We start from the raw sequence: 16,469 nt of genomic DNA on the forward strand, positions 1-16,469 counted from the left end.
CGTTTTCCACTTCAAACGGTGGAATAAATTTAGCTGTTCAAGCAGCAACAGTTGTTCTCCCATTCATGCTCTCGGATAGGCCAACGGATTGTTCTGGAATACCATTGGCACGAATCGCACTGAAAAAATTGAAAAGTTAAGAATAGTGGAAAGAGGATTCGAAGTCCAGAAAGGGTACATACATAGGCTTAGATTGCCGCTACCACATCCCGATATGCTTCTCTAGGATGATTCCGTTCCAAGACGTCGTACTTTACACGCGCAAAAGATATTCCTTAGTAGTTCTTGGGTTTAGTAATCAATAACTTCTTGTGAAGTGGATTTATGATGACATGTCTCCGTATAACATTTGTTGATCCATCTTCGATGTTCTTCGTCATATCACGGATTTAGACGGAGGAAAGAATTTTAGTATTTTTATGGAACTTCCATCATCGCCAAACCTTCTTTCTTTATTTTCTGGGCACTAACCATACTCTCAGATTCGGTCGATGCTTCTTCACTGACAGCGGTGTACATCGGTCGTTGGACATGCACGCGTTCAAGGACTAATGGCATTTATCGGATCAGGAAGAGCTCGAAATACTCGAAATACAAAATGTGGAGTTTCCCATCGAGGTTCACCACCGCAAGTACACTGATAAGTGGTTCTGGCAATGATCTTCTCTAGATAGTACTTACTGCTACGCTTCACTGCACCGCCTCGAATGCAGCCGATACATACCTTCCTCGCGATTCATGCCCTTTTGACCCAACTGTGATAATCTTAGCGAATTTCGTGAGGTGTGAGCTGTTGTACCACCTTCTTGGAACCACGCATGCTCGAAATCCAAAACTGCTAGTGTGGGCCTCAGAAAAGTCTCCAACATCATGGCGTATCGTAAAATGTCAGATTACACCAACCCTCAAAACTCAGTATGAAGAATTGCATTTCATGTTTCTTTAGAAAATATGTTTAGTTTTTCTTTGTAGATTCTTTCTATTTTCTATACGACTATAAAAGGTGGTGGTTCATTATGGACATCCTGTAGATTAACACTAGTCGTATTTTGCGAATAATATGCTCTACCAGATTAGTAGCTGTTGCGCTAGAAACAACGTACATTATGCACTATTTTCAGTTTTTTTCTATGTTCTCACGAAGTCATAGCATTGATAGATTCCAGGAACAATATATGTGTCGGTGCAAGATATTCGCTTCTCTTTTAAGACAAAGCCTAGAACTTGTATTTTGAATGATAATTGTAGCCTCTTACGAATCCTGGACAACTCGGCGAGTTTCTGTGATTCCCTTGAAAAGCTCTTTCGAAATGATCATTCGTTTAAAGCGCTAACAAGTAGTGAAACATTCCGATCGATTTTTCTTGCCTAAGAAATGAACAGATCAAGAACTCATATGTGACTGGTAAGTACTATATATCTGAGGCTAGTTGCCTATTTTTTTACACATACGTGTTCTTTGCAATTTCATAGTCTTCTTTAAAATTATATATTTATATATATATTGATTTTCATCCGTCTATGTGTATGCTATGACTGTTTACCACAGTGTTCCATCCACTGCACGATCCATGGTTTGCTTCTTGCTGTGTACATACCTGTTTTCATTTTTTAGCTCGTAAGAAGCAGACATTGAAAAATGCAGAAAAATTGGATGAATGGGCACCCAGCACAATTTTCAGTACGACTTATTTTTCAAATTGAGAAAAGATCCTGAACACCTGATTAAGCTCTAGAAATGCTTTCATTTTCGCCAAGACCGCATAATGTTCATCAATTTCCAAAAAATACAAGATTGAACCAGACATGACACGCAACTGAAAAAGGAAATGTTCCTTGTGGTTTTTGCAATGCTTCGTAGAAGGTAGATATCCATTTATTAGAGAGTCTTTTCTTTCGAAGAGAAAAAGAGCAAGTGACTATTACTAGAGTAAACCAAGATAAAATATATGGCGATGCAAGGAGATGTGCACATATCGTTCACCATATCATTGCGATTGTGAGTCATTAACTCCTACTAACGCTATGAAAAGCATAGAAATAGGTGATGTTCAACTACGGATATTTCCTCCAAGAGTTCCTGAAAAACATAGTTGTTACGAAAGAATTTTCTGTACACAAAAAAAACATACAGAAACATCTCTTCACGAGGAATCCCTTCCATTGAGTAATCATTTATCATTTATCATTAATATAGTACACAGAATGTTGATTTGGCGCAAAAAATGCTAGCCACCAACCGAAAGATGACATTGCGGATGAGATAAGAAATGAGGTGCATAGCTGTGACGAGAGGTACATGTCTTCGATTTCACGACGACTAGATATATATGTTTTCTGCATCACAAGAAATGCGACCAGTGTTGATTCAGAGAGTAGAAATAATGATGTCCCACATTTTGATGCGAACAAAGAAAGCTATAGGAAAATAGAAGGAATATATACGGAAAAACTGAATAAATTTCAAGAAGTATATGAGGAAATTGGTACAACAGCAACTGTTACTACTGATCGAAACGCAAGAAGACTTTTCTGCGTCTCAAACTGGATAGGTTCGGTTTCGAGCATGTGTGGTTTCAACAGCGAGGTACACAGAGAGCTCACACAGCAGGATGTATGCTAGAAATATTGAGAGGAATGTGCCGTATAAACGTTTAATCACTCTAAGGAAGACGTAGGCTGGTCAACACGGTCTCCAGAGTACGTGCGACTGTTTCTTGTGGAGATACCTAAGAAAAAATATCTTCAAACAGCATCCTTCGTCATTCGAAGATTTGAACGACGGGACTGGGCAGGAAATCGACGCCATTCCTCTTGAGTTAAACCAAAAAGTGATGAAAATTTTCTAGAACGTCTTCAGCATTTAACTAATAACAACGAAGGCCGCCAACTATCGGATCTAACTTTAAAATCCTAATGAGGAAAATTACATTTAATATACTTTTCAGATGATGTTTCGTTCTCTTTGCAAATTTTTTTTTCATTTTTGTAGCATTTTGAAATGTGAGAGATCATTATTCAACAACTTGTTATGGTTCTGTTAAAGGTGTTTCTTCACTTCCGACTGAATTTTTGAATTTAGCGGAAACTGTAATATATTATCTTACTATCTAAAGGAATTTTTTTTACATTAACTTAAGAGGAATATTAGACTTCCACAAAATATGAAAGTATAGAGAAAAGTTTCGTTTTTGCTCTATCCTTTCTATTTATGTTGTTTTCCCTTTTTATACCTACATTGGATTGCAAGGATTGCACACTTTGGTATAACTGGTCTGTTCTAGCCTGTGAGCCATATTCTAACGTTCACTATCTTCTGGCTGATCGAACTCCTCTGAATTTTCAACAGCCCTAACCATCAACGTAACCAAATGTTAGTTCGCACCACCTCTTTTTCAGCCGCATAAATATGCTGCTCACTTTAGAACACGGTAATTCCTATGTGCATCTATCGTTCTGCTTGATTTTCGTTCTCACCATAGTTAGACATGGTCAACTTTGGTTTAATTATCAAGGTTTGAGGTAAACTGTTACTGTCAGTGCATTGAGCTTACGTTCAATAACCAGGAGCCGTGTGGCACAACAAGAGCAAACCACCATTGGTAGGAAATTTTCTAAAGTTCATGTCTAAAAAAAAAGAAGGAAAAAATAAGAAACTCAGAGCATTTGTTCGCTCCCGTTTCGGCCTTACCTCAGCACTGTTGATCGTAGAGAGAAAAGCTATCAAACCTCACAACAAATTTCTCTGCTGTACGAGGGAATGCGAATACAATCTGCTTCAGTCTCTCCAGCATCAGTTCGTCAACATCGTAATAATAAAGTGTTCTTTCAAATCGCTTTGCTATGCCGAATCCTGATGCTAAGCGGAACATCTAAAGTGTGCACAAACATTATCTGTCACTTTCTCAAAAATCCGTAAGAGATGGGAAATAGAAATATTTGTTCTCTTATAAATTATTCGAGAAAACATTGACTATTTAAAACTTTGTCCCCTAGCTATTATTTTGATCTCTGATGACACACTAGCGTATACGAACATAACGGAACTCACCATACCTGATTTCCGAGACGAGTAGTTGTGTATCCAAGAGCCACATATTTCTCGTATTTTTTCTGATCAACTGATATTAATTTATTATCCACTTTGAAGATCACGTAATGACTGAGCATACAGTAGGAGACAAAAAATAGTGTGACTCCTGTTTGAAGAGCAATCAGCGATAATAGGAATGCATAAAAATTAGGACTATTCATCTGAATTCTTATCAAAGTTGAATTATATTATCAGAACAAATTTAAAATATTTGAAAAATTTGCTATGATAGAAATTTCTTCCCATGCGTAAAGTTCGAAGACGTTATGGAATTGCATAAAAACTTGTTAAATAAACTCAAATGCAATAGGCCTTTACCCAATTAAGGAGAAATAGCATGGACTAGAAAAGAGAATACGGTAGCACGAATTTAGGGCCATCTCAGGACGATGTAACACGAGATGAAATATTTAGGATAACAGCAAAAGACCAGGCTACGATCGCGTATAGAAGGATATTGAATGAGGATTAGCGCGAGATAAGGACGCAGCAGGCTACGAAAACTCAAACCGCCATAACTTGTGATTGGTCACATAAAAACATGAATTCCTTACCATCTAGCTAAAAGTGTATGAAAATTATTCAAGTAACAGCAACAAGAACACTTTTTCTGCAATACAATAGAGTAATAATGCAATAGAGTACATGAGTGTTCAGATTTTGCTTTCCGCGTTTTGTCGAGGGGAACTATCTCTTTGAAAAGAGGAATCTGTTCATCTATCGCTCTTCGATATTCTGCGAAGTGTTAGTGTTACACTTCGCCTGAACCGCCTGAACTGTTGATGTCTATTCTGAGTTTTCTAAAAACATCATTTACCATTTCCGCCCGGAACTTTCTTTACGTCTTGGTGGCGTTTTTAATTTTGGATCTGTTTACATCCTCAAGATAAATTAGACAAGGCGGTCTAGCGGTCCCCTTATAATGTGAAAAAGAAAGTGGAGACGGATTTTTGCAAGTGTTTGGAGGGGAGATGGAAATGCTAATGTTTTCCTCGTCATGCAGAGTACATCATATTCACGTCTGAGTAAAGTTCTTTGTTATGACACACAAATGGCCAAAAGTAGCCGAAGATCTATCTAAGCGGCCTTCTTTGCATGCATTCGAGCTTTTGAATCACTGCTGGCGGCGCTAACCATCTTCGATTCGTGTCTTCAATCCGTACAATTCCAATTGTTTCTTCGTTCCCTCTGATTCTCGTTAAGAGACTCGCGGAAACCCACATCTGCTTGTATTTATCAGTCATAAACCGTAGGCCGCAGCTGAGTTCGACACATGGTCGACTACATGTTGCATTTTTGTGCTCCCATGGTGCCAATATTACTACAACGTCGGCGAACTCGAGATCGACCAAATGTCGTCCAATATTTGCGAAAACTACGTCAACTGAGCCATTGTTTAACTGCTCTTCGCATGATTTCATCCACAGAAAAGTTGAACAAGAGAGGTCGGCCTGTCTCACTCCATTTCCCACTTTGAACGGTTCTAGCACCGTTTTTTTTGTTGTTGAAAACAAACGAGCTTGGAATCCAAATCATATTGTTCGGGGTGAAGAGAAGTTTTTTTCTTTCAATTTTTAAAATTCGGTAAATAAAATGGCACTTCATGCTCTGTATTCAAATATATTCAGTTTTTTCCGTGTAGAGTCTTTTCATCTTGTTTGATGTGTTTTAAAATATAGGACATCATTATGTCAACCCCATAGGTGAAGATCTCTGGCATTTCTTACGAATAATATGTTCTCTGAGCTCAGCAACAATTCTGTTGGTAAAAAATGCATCAAATACTCATCCGAAGTCATGCCATTGACAAATTCTTGCCCCATGCATGTGTCGCCTTCATTTCTATTTCATAAATGTATATTCATAATATATTCGTGTCTGTTCCAGGACGAAGCCTGGAACTTGTACCTCGGATGAAAACTATAATATAATCTCTTATGAGACCAAGACAATTCGGTGGGTATAGGTGAGTTCATTCTAAAGCTCTTTGAAAATGACCCACCGTTTGAAGTGTTAGCAGATGGGAAAACAATTCGTCCAAACTTTTCCTGCCTGAGAAATTATCAGATCAAGAATCCTTATTGTATATAGTTGAGAATCCGTCTTGTATATACTGTATATATTAGGATGGCTGCTTATTCTTACTTTTACATATTCAGTTTCTTAGTTTTTTAAATCATACATCCGTCTATATATTTGAAATTTCCATCACAATGTTCCATCTTTCTAGGAAAGTTGCAACTTCCAAGTGAGAGGTTTGGCCGTGACTGCACGATCCATGGCTTTAAACCGATCTGGTGTCAATCAAGCCTTTCCTCCAAGGTCGATAAAATGGCACCACCTTGTGCTTTTGTTGTTACTTTTTAGTTTGTAAAAACTTGTCTGGTAGGTTAAAAACACTGACTTGACACATCTTCTCAGATTGATCAACAATGTGCTTGATCCTTTATCTCCTACTATTTACACACCTGTATTTATTTTTTGCTTGTAAAAAAAAAACAGACTGAAAAGTGCAAAATTACGTATTGAATGGAACCGGTATCGATTACCATTTCCACTACGATAAGTTCATTTTCCAAATTGAGAAGAGTTCCGAAGTATTTGCTAAACTTTGGAAATGGTACCATTTTTGATAGAACCGCCTAATGTTAGCCAATTTTCAAAGATTACAAGACTGAACTATAACAAATATACGCAACTGAGAAAAAAGTTCTTTCTCTGCTCTTTTTTTTCAATGATTCATAGAATGTAAATATCCATTTATTACTCCGGGGAGCCTTTTCTTTCAAAAAGAGGAAGAGCAAGTGACTATTACGAGAGTAGAAAAAGATGAAATATATGGTGATGAAAGGAGATGTACACACGCATATATCGTTCACCACATCATATCTCTGTGAGTCTATAACTCCTACTAAACGTTTTGAAAAACGTAGAAATATGAGGTGTTCAACTACGAATATTTCCTCCAAGCCCTCCTGAAAACTACAGTCGTTACGAGAGAATTTTCTGTACACATAAGAAAAAACATACAGAAACATCTCTTCACAAAGGATCCCCTCCATTGAGTAATTGGGTCGTTTATCATTAATATAGTACACAGAATGTTGATTTGGCGCAAAAAATGCGAGCCACCAACCAAACGTTGACATTGCGGATGAGATAAGAAATGAGGTGCATAACTGTGACGAGAGGTACATGCCTTCGATTTCACGACGAGTAGATATATATGTCTTCTACCAATTTTTTTTTAAAGATCAGAACCTTATCATAAAGGATTTATTGGGGTTAAGTAAGAAAACCGCGCATAAGAGTGGCGGGTGACAAAAAAGATGAATTCAGAAAATTTTCTGAATTCTTTTGAATTCTACTTCACAACTGCTCCCAGGTCAGTTATGAAAATGATTCAAAGCACAACGAACAGGCACAGGAAAGTTTCACGTCATGAGTAGAAAATCACGGACACCTCCAGCTTACTTCAAGTAAGAGTGAGTTTGCGGGTGCATTAGGATGAAATACAGAAGTTTACAACATTAGTTGATGTTAGGAAGAATATCCACTCAAAATTGGAAAACAAACCAGATGGGAAAAAAGTAGCCACAATAAAAAATAAATGCGTTGCTTAGCATAGATGGCTCATCCTTACTGAACGTGCTGTTTCCAGCAAAAGGAATGAGTAAATATAACAGACAAGTGTCGTTGTATGCTGACTCATTACGTTCAAATGCGGTCACTTTGAAAATCTCATCCAGCAGCTGTGTTTTAACTGGACTTTTGAGAAATTGCGGTTTTAACCCTTTATCATTTCCTTCGAACTACATCTGTTACTCTCGTAAGCAATAACTCTTACAAAAAAATCGGAAACATTCACCCTTTTCGAAGCATCTACCTGTTTCAACCTCGTAGCCAACTTCGCCATGAACGTTCTGTCGTCTCCGAAGATAAGATACTGTTGAGATCTCTGCAAGTACGTCTTAGCATCGGATAAAAGATTCATTCTGAGACAATTCTTTGCATAAAGCATGTGAGCGACATAGAATAGCCTACATTCAAATATTTTAACATTTCCTCTTTAAAATATCCTTATATTTCTTACGTGTTGCTCGGAAATGTTGTAGGCGGCCATCACCGTCTCTTCTAAATCTGTTGTCCGATTAAGTCGTATGAAGTCCGTTTGCCGCGTATGTATACAGGTAATGTTCCTAGTAAAACAATCAGTTTAGTTCTTAGGTACATAACAGACATAAGATCTCGGGAAATAAACCAAAAACAAACCGTTTTTCGCATTCTGCTAAGTGCGCGAATTGTTCTCGGATCCTATCCTAGAAATGGTACATCTCTCGAATCTCCGGCAAAATGTCCTCAAAGAAGGGTGAATTTTCTGCATAAACATTTCCGAGGACGAGGTTTTTAGCAGAATGGTTGAAATAACTGTAACTACTGAAGAAATTCAAACGTATTTTGTAAAATTAGAACAAATTATGTCATTTGAGACAATAAACGCACTTCTTTACCTACATTTGTAACCGTTCTGTAATATAATTAATAGAGGCTGGTGAGCGCCAGGGCGGTTTCGTACCTCCAATCGATGCAGAGAGCGGAAATTTACCGACTGCGCTGCACCCGCCCATGAAAAGTTTACTGCTGATTAATTTGCATTAATTCTCTTGTTTTCAAAAAAGTTTTTACTTCTTCCAACAAAAAAAAGAAGAAAAACCGCAAGCGCCTTTTTCAAGCATTTTTCCTTCTTCATACAAATCACCAATCTCGGTCGCAGCATCCTTATCGTCTTCATTAAATGCAAAAAAATAAGTAGTGCCAAGAATGTCTACAAATTTCCTCTCAACGCTCCACTTTAAGCATTTGAGAAATCAAGAATCAGTAAAATCTATTAAAAAACAGGATTTTTCAGAGTGAGAAATCCTCATTTCCAATATATGCAAAATTTACGAGATACTACAATATCTATTGATGTTCACGGATCCTCCTCACTAGAGAGATTACGGCCGGTTAATTGCGAGGCTACGTGGCGCGTCTCCAGGTGGTGGATAGGGGCTAATCGCGGACCAAAAGCAACCTTGTACCTGCTCTAAGACGCAAGTGGATTCAGGAGATAGACTCCCTGTTTCTGCTGTGCCAGGATCGGCTCATAACACTACTGTATCCCGCACGTGATGGTTGCGCTGGCGCCAACGACCGTTATTATGGGGTGCAACGAAACGGCGCGGAATCGCTGTAATGCCACAGTGCAGTAATATCGCGCAGTAACTTCGTGTGCATCTCGAAGAAGGTAAGTGGGACGTTGAAACGTTTCATAGCCGTGGCCACTGCACGCGTTGCTTTTCACCTCTATGACTCCGCGTCTCTATTTCCTTGCACGTTGGCTTGAGGTTGCCTTTCTCAGAAAGTGGAAACACGAATGAAACCAACTGCTTGAATAGTAGCCAACAATTTACATGATCTGAACATCATTTTTACCAGTAAATGATGTTGTTCACGTTATTTTACGTTAAAACATCATTCCGTGATAACTGGTGAGAGGAAAGCTCATCGTTCGAGTAATGTGTCTTGGTATGGAAGGAGTGGTTGGAACTGAAGTACTTTCTTAAAATGACTTTTAAATTCTTTAGATGTAGAACTAACGCATTTTGAAAAAATACTATAAAATCTCCCACCTAAATTTCTTCAAAAAAGAAGAAAGCGCTGTTAAGAAAACATTTCTAATTTTACAGAAAATGCCACTACTATTAATTTTCATTGATGAGTGAAGGGGAGCGGACCGAACACCACAGAAAGTCTGAAGTCTGGCTTCAGCACTGGTGTTAATATATCGGTCTTCAGCTGAATCTACAAAAGACGATGCTCATGAGAAGCGGATGAGTCTAAGACGCCCCATTTAAACTCAACGGGACGAACATATCCGAATGCACCAGCTATGTTTATCTGGGTCAGGAAATAAGATGAACCCTCAAGCTGAGCAGGAGGAAACGAGCTGCTTGGGGTGCATACAAGAGCATCGAGGATATGGTGAAGACGACCAAGAACATCTGGCTCCGTACTCGACTATTCAACACCATCGTTCTTCCTGCTTTGACCTACGCTTCAGAAACCTTGGCACTTCGCAAGTGGCAAGAAGACGCTCGCTTCATACAAGTTTGGGATGGAATTCTATGAATGAATCCTACGTAAGCAATCGAAGATTAGAAACGTCGCCGCATTTTCCAAGGACAGCAGAATTAGATGGACCAGACACGTGATGCGCTTCAACGATAACCGTTGGACCAGAACCGTGAACGACTGGGTTAAACTACAAAAAGACCTCCGACTCGATAGTCAAATTTCTTCATAAAGGAAGATGTTGTTTCAAGGAAGATTTCAGTGCTCTTCTCCACGCCAAAGCAGAAACCGCTGGACGGCTCTGGCAAGCAATCAGGACAAATCGAAAACTTATGGCGCCTTCTCGACCAGTTCGAAAAACAACGGGAGTCACGGTAATCAGGATAATCCTGGACACATGTGAAAAAACCACATATTTCCTACGCAAAAAAAATGTCTGCCAAGACAAATTACAACAACGTAGCTCCATCATGATTTACGGAGTATTTTCAACTTCATTTGCAAATCTCTGGTGAAGTTTTACTCTTCACTCACCGCAAAGGATCCTCATATTTCCAAAAACTGCGGTTGCCATGATTTTGAGCGAATGGAACGTAGACTAGGCCTTCTGCCGTACCGATCTAAACGAGGTTCACAATTACAATCTCATATTGAAGGCAGCGGAATCATCACGAAACTGATGTGGTACGGAAACCCTTAAGGAAAAGGTAGTGTTTGGGTTGTACATGACAGAAACAAGCATGACTCTGCTAATTTTCCCCTAGTCGTAGTAAAAATGGTAAAGTACTATAATTGGTTAGGTTCCTACGAGGAACATTAGGACGCACCCTCTCGGGTTTCCTCTGCAGCCTTTTGTTGCTATACCTGAATAGGCTGAGGAGACTTCCTCGGCTTTCGACCTCCCGAACGTGGATCCGACGCGTGCACAAAGTTGGCGCGTTGCAACTGATTTAATAGAAAGGACTGTCGTATTTCACGCCGTTTTTTCAGGACAATTATACAATGATAAGCGGAACAACGGTCGTTTCCGTAATGTAGTCCACAACACGTTATCCCAGCGGTTTCCGTATTACGTCGAGTTTCGTGATGCTCCGCCATTAATCGTACACCAATGATCGGAAGAATGAAAGGCCTAGTGAGCACTAGGGTGGATTCGAACCTCCGATCGATCGTGCAGACAGCGGAACCTCTAATCGCTACAATACACGCGCCCCGATCGTTTGATCGTTCGTAAACCTCAAACGATCATTTCCTTAGGTAGGAAAATCGGAAGGAATCAGAAGCTTTCCCTATTTGTCAACACTTTGAACAAGTGGTCAATTTGAAGAAGAATTTGAAGGAATTCACCGAAACTCACCGAATTGTGCTGGATTCGTAAGAGATTATAGTTTTCGTCAAAGAAACAAGTTCCAGGTCTTGTCCTGAAATAGAAACAAAAATATTGCGACGACCCACACGTATGGGCAAGAATTGGTCAGTGGTATGACTTTGGAGGAGTACTTAAAGCAATTTGTTACAAACTCAACTATTGCTGATCTCAGAGATTTTTTAAAAGGAAAGCGAGAGGTGTTAATCTACAGGGTAAATACAATAATCTCCCGTATTTCAAAGCGTTATAAAGACAAATTTCTATCTTTTAACTCAAAAAATTTTACACATAACGAAAATTTATTGAGTGAAGGGCAATAAACCTGAATGGATGTGGTAGAAGTGGTCAAACTAGTGGTCGTTTAAAAAAACTTCATATTTATTGTAGACCGTACTCGGATTTGGCAGTTTTGTCCAACTACTACAATTTTTAAGAAACTTACACGTTCTGCAACTGAAAAAAAAACCTCTCGTGATTTCTTAGATTTTGTGGAAGAGGGAGATTCGTCTTATTTTGTAATTGTTGGCTAGGAAAAAATGGAAAATACGAATCTGAGAGCACTTTTTGTCTTCCCTTCTTAGTCTCAACCCAATACTATAGTTCTGAACGTCTCGAGAAGAGAAACGTATCAAACCTTATAACAAATTTCTCTGCTATACGAGAGAATGCGAATACAATTTGCTTTAGCATCTTAAGCATCATTTCGTCAACATTTTAATAGAAAAGTGTTCTTTCCATCCGTTTTGCTATACCGAAACCTGACGCTAAGCGGAACATCTAAATTATGCACAAACATTATCGGTTGTTTTCTCAAAAATCTGTAGAAGATGGGAAATGTTATAAAAATAATTGTTCTCTTATAAATTATTCGAAAAAACATTGGCTTTGAAACATTTGAAACTTTGTCCCCAACTATTATTTTGATCTTCAATGACACACTAGCGTATATGAACATAGCGGAGCTCACCACACCTGATTTCCGAGACGGACTTTTGATCGATGGGGAGCCACATATTTCTCGTATTTCTTATCGGCGGATTTTATTTCATTATCCCCTTTGAAGACCATGTAAGGACTGACCATACAGTGAGAGATAAAAAATAATGCGAGCACTGTCTGAAGAGCATTTAAAGATGACAGAGATGTACGAAGATTAGAACTATTCATCTGAATATTTATCATAGGTGAATTATAGATTTAAAACAAACTGAAAATATTTGAAAATTTACTGTGACAGAAATCCGTTCCATACGTGAAGTTTGAAGAACTGTACCGGTGTGGAATTACATGAAAAAATGTAGAATAAGAAAGAGAAGCAAAAAGAAATTTAAAAAAAAGACTAGAAAAAAAAATCAGAGAGACGTGAATTTAGGTTCATCTCAAGACGACGTAGATCGAGATGAGATCTTTAGGACAACAACAAAATCAATGCTGCGGTCGCGTATAGAAGAATAGTGGAGTTTTGACGAGATCATAACGCAGCGGGCGGAAAAACCTAGACGAAAAACGACCATAATTTGTGAAATATCACATGAGAAACATGAAGTCCTCACCATTTGTTAGAAATACTTAAATGTTATTCAAACAACAACAATAAGAACAGTTTTTCTAGAATAGTCAAGTAGTCAAATGTTAAGATAGTTCTTCCGACTGCTTCCTGAGTCTTGTAGGGAACCTCTCTCGTTGGAATTCTGCAAACTCTCCCGAAAAAAAAATGTAGAGAGGAAAATCATTCACAATTTGCTCGAAGTTACCAGACAGAGACTAGATCAAGAAAACAAACCTGATTTTTCTTGGGTAGTTGATTTTATCGTCTACGGTCATAGTGTGCGATCTGAACTTCGCGATTCTGAAGAAAAAAAAGCCATTAGATTAAGATACGCGACTAACATCAATTCACCCACTTAGTTCCTCTGCAACTTGAAAATTTAATTTATGAATGGTACTTAAAAACTGACCATAGAGAATGAGATCCTCGCCTATAGATAGGTTCGAATTAAAGCGTATCAGCTGATTACTGCTCATCACTTCAGTCTTCCAGAATCAGTTTGAAAATATACAAGCATTTTGCGTGTATTTCTGGACTGGTTGTGTTTGAAACTTCTTTGCACGGAAATAATTCCATCTGAACGAAATTATAAAATAAATCTACATCTAGAATGAAAATATTTCATACAAACACGTGATTGCACGTGATTGCAGCGCTCAACAAATGTGAGAAAATGAGAATGTGAGAACGCTCGCGTCCTTCCCTTTTTTCACTCGAATATAACCAACTGATCAGAAAGTAAAATGCATCTTCTGAACATTCCACCTATTAATCTTCATTAGCCGATTAAGACACGAATAGAAAAGACATTGTTGAAAGCACGTATCTGTTTCTGCCAGCTATTCGCTTGAGAAATAAGTCGTAAGAGTTTTTTTTTTCCAAATTGTAATGTGCACAAAGTAACAGATTTCTTGACACCCGCTGATCGTCGAACTGGTTGAGCGGGCGCCAGTAACTTTTTCATTTGTCCAAGTCGCGTCCCAGACTTGCCCAGTAAATTCTCCTCTGGCGTGGTACACTAGGAGCACAAGAATTTTCCTTATAAATTTTGTGAAGAAATTTGACCATCGGGTCGGTTTTCTTGTGGTTCGGTTGATACTGCGAGGAACCCAGTCGCTGCTGGATCTGGTCCAACGCTTGTTGTTGAAGTGCATCGGGTGTTCGGCCCACCTTATTATGGCGTTCCTGGCAAATGTGGGAACGTCTCTAATCTTCAATCGCTGACGTGAGCTAGGACTTCGAATCCCGTCCTTCACTTGTGTGAAGCGAGGTACCCCTAGCATCACTCTTTCGACTGCAATTCAACGACGCTCAGCCCCTGCTAGGGTTTCTGAAGCATAGGTGAAAGCAGGAGGAACTTTGGTGTTAAAGAGGTGAGCACGGAGCCGGGTGTTCCTGGTCTTCCCCACTATATCTGCTCTTATGAGCTCTTCAAGCCGGTCGTCCGGGATTTCTCTCGAAAGATGCGATGATCCGATTCCGTAGGGAACTGTGGTACTACAGCGACATCTTTCACCTTTTACTAACGATTGGATCAGTTTCATTACATTAATTTCATTCTCCACCGCATGACTCCCACGTCCAGCGTAGAGAGAAGGGCTTCTGGAAATGTGAGTTCCTATGGGTAATTATAGTCTTCTTGATTAACACTGGAAGGCTCTCCTCTACCGCTTTTTGTTCCTTTGTATGGGACATATAGGAAGATTGGCAACTGGATTCTATGAAGTGAAAGTGAAGTTCCTCAAGCGTTCTTCTAAGGCCAATTGGATCTTTTTTTTTTCTTTGGATTCTTCTAAGGCCCTTCTAAGGCCCATTACACGTTCGTAGACCTCAAACGATTCTGAATTGAAGTGAACGTGGTGGCGCATCCCAAGCGGAATGATTGTCGCCAAACACTCTATCCTTTATCCTTTAGTGAAGGCGATAAGGATGCTGGGACTGAGGATTGGTGATTTGTATGAAGAAGGAAAAATGTTTGAAAAAGGCCCTCGTGGCTTTTCTTCGCGCTTCATAATAGGGAATCTTGATCTCAAAAACGAACCACGAGCCGGTTATTCCAATTGGTGCGGGTTTTTCTCCTAACTTTTTTGAAAGCGAAAGAACTATTGCAAATTAATCAACAGTATACTTTTCATTTTTCTTCTCACCATCGTTTCCAACTACTTCCTATCGTTAAATAGGTTTTCATGCATTTTGTTGTTGTTTCTTTTCTGTGTATTTCCTGTATTCGCTCATGTTCCTGCGAGTATTTTTTATTCTTTTCTAAAATCCCCCATGTTTTATTCGATTTCTTCTATGCACAACACAAATCGAGCAGATTCAGCGGTGTTACCCCCTCGTTTAACTGCAAAAAAGGGAAGGTTTCAAAAATGCTCCATTCGGTCAACTTGACGCTCCATCTTAATAGTCTGAAAAAATGAGAACCAATGAAATTCAATAGAAGGAACAGAACCTGCTTGTACAATTAGAAATTCTTCATTGATTGTTATATGACATCGTGGAAGTGTTCGTAACTTCTACATGCATTTTTCACTATGAAAAAAGCCTAAACTTACTCCCCAATCCCAATTTTCATGAATATTTATACTTCTTCGGAAAAATTCTGGATGCTCTTGCTGATGGACTTCTTGATTGTTTGTTTTTAGAATTTTGTCAGAGCTGAAAGCGTTACAGCAATGTCAGGGGAACTCATGTTGACTGACAACACCATGACATATGAACATACCACAGCTTTTAATCGGTTTATTCTGTTTGAGGTTTCCTTCGAACTCAGAGGACCGAGAATGAAGGATTTTTGAACATCATTAGTGTGGTGTCCAAACAAAATATATATACGAAATATACGACAGTATACAATCCCTTGTAAATACGTAGCTGGAGGTAATTTTTCAAAAACTGTTTCTTTGTCAGGTTTTGAGAGTTCTTATTATATTCAGTCGGTAGAGCTCGGGCTCATGAATCTAGCGCTGTCAAGATTTTACAACAGAGATCCAATTGAACACCGAGTTGTGAGAAAAAATGGCGAAAAAGACGAGGATTCGCGTCTTTTCTAGCGTTTCCCCCTTTTGAGATAGAGCTTTTTTGAAAAACATAGGATTTCCAGTTTAGTCTCAAAAAATAGTATTAAAATCTTCTACTCCTATAAAATTTTAAGAACATTCTCTTCTTCCTCACATTTTTTCTTCAAATCTCACCTCAATACATATTGCTTGTGCGTTGAGGGGAACTTAGGGCGAAAGAAGTTAATGTGTGCCCTAGATCGGCTACTAGTCAAACTTACTTCCGTTGTGACCCTCATCGCTAAGGTGAGCAACTAGTTTGCGCCTGAACACATGCTTGGTTAT

The 16,469-nt window shown here is 38.9% G+C and overlaps 1 protein-coding gene across 2 annotated transcripts; it reads right to left on the reverse strand.

The window, feature by feature from the left end:
• Positions 1-37: 37 nt before the first annotated feature.
• On the reverse strand, positions 38-12,826 carry RB195_012967 (uncharacterized protein; the record flags this gene model as incomplete). 2 transcript variants are annotated; one of them, XM_064202579.1, is made up of 9 exons in its annotated part: positions 38-119; positions 3,730-3,872; positions 7,980-8,051; positions 8,187-8,292; positions 10,742-10,827; positions 11,565-11,628; positions 12,211-12,266; positions 12,549-12,692; positions 12,806-12,826. In XM_064202579.1, the coding sequence occupies 9 exons, from the start codon at positions 12,824-12,826 to the stop codon at positions 38-40; spliced, it is 774 nt and encodes a 257-aa protein (XP_064058460.1). The 2 variants fall into 2 exon arrangements, with proteins under 2 accessions (XP_064058460.1, XP_064058461.1); XM_064202580.1 differs by lacking the exons at positions 10,742-10,827; positions 11,565-11,628; positions 12,211-12,266; positions 12,549-12,692; positions 12,806-12,826 and adding exons at positions 8,366-8,412; positions 10,057-10,137 and having other exon boundaries at positions 7,962-8,051.
• Between the last annotated feature and the right edge of the window lie 3,643 nt (positions 12,827-16,469).

This window comes from Necator americanus, chromosome V (assembly GCF_031761385.1).
Source record: "Necator americanus strain Aroian chromosome V, whole genome shotgun sequence".
NCBI classification, from domain to species: Eukaryota; Metazoa; Nematoda; class Chromadorea; order Rhabditida; family Ancylostomatidae; genus Necator; species Necator americanus.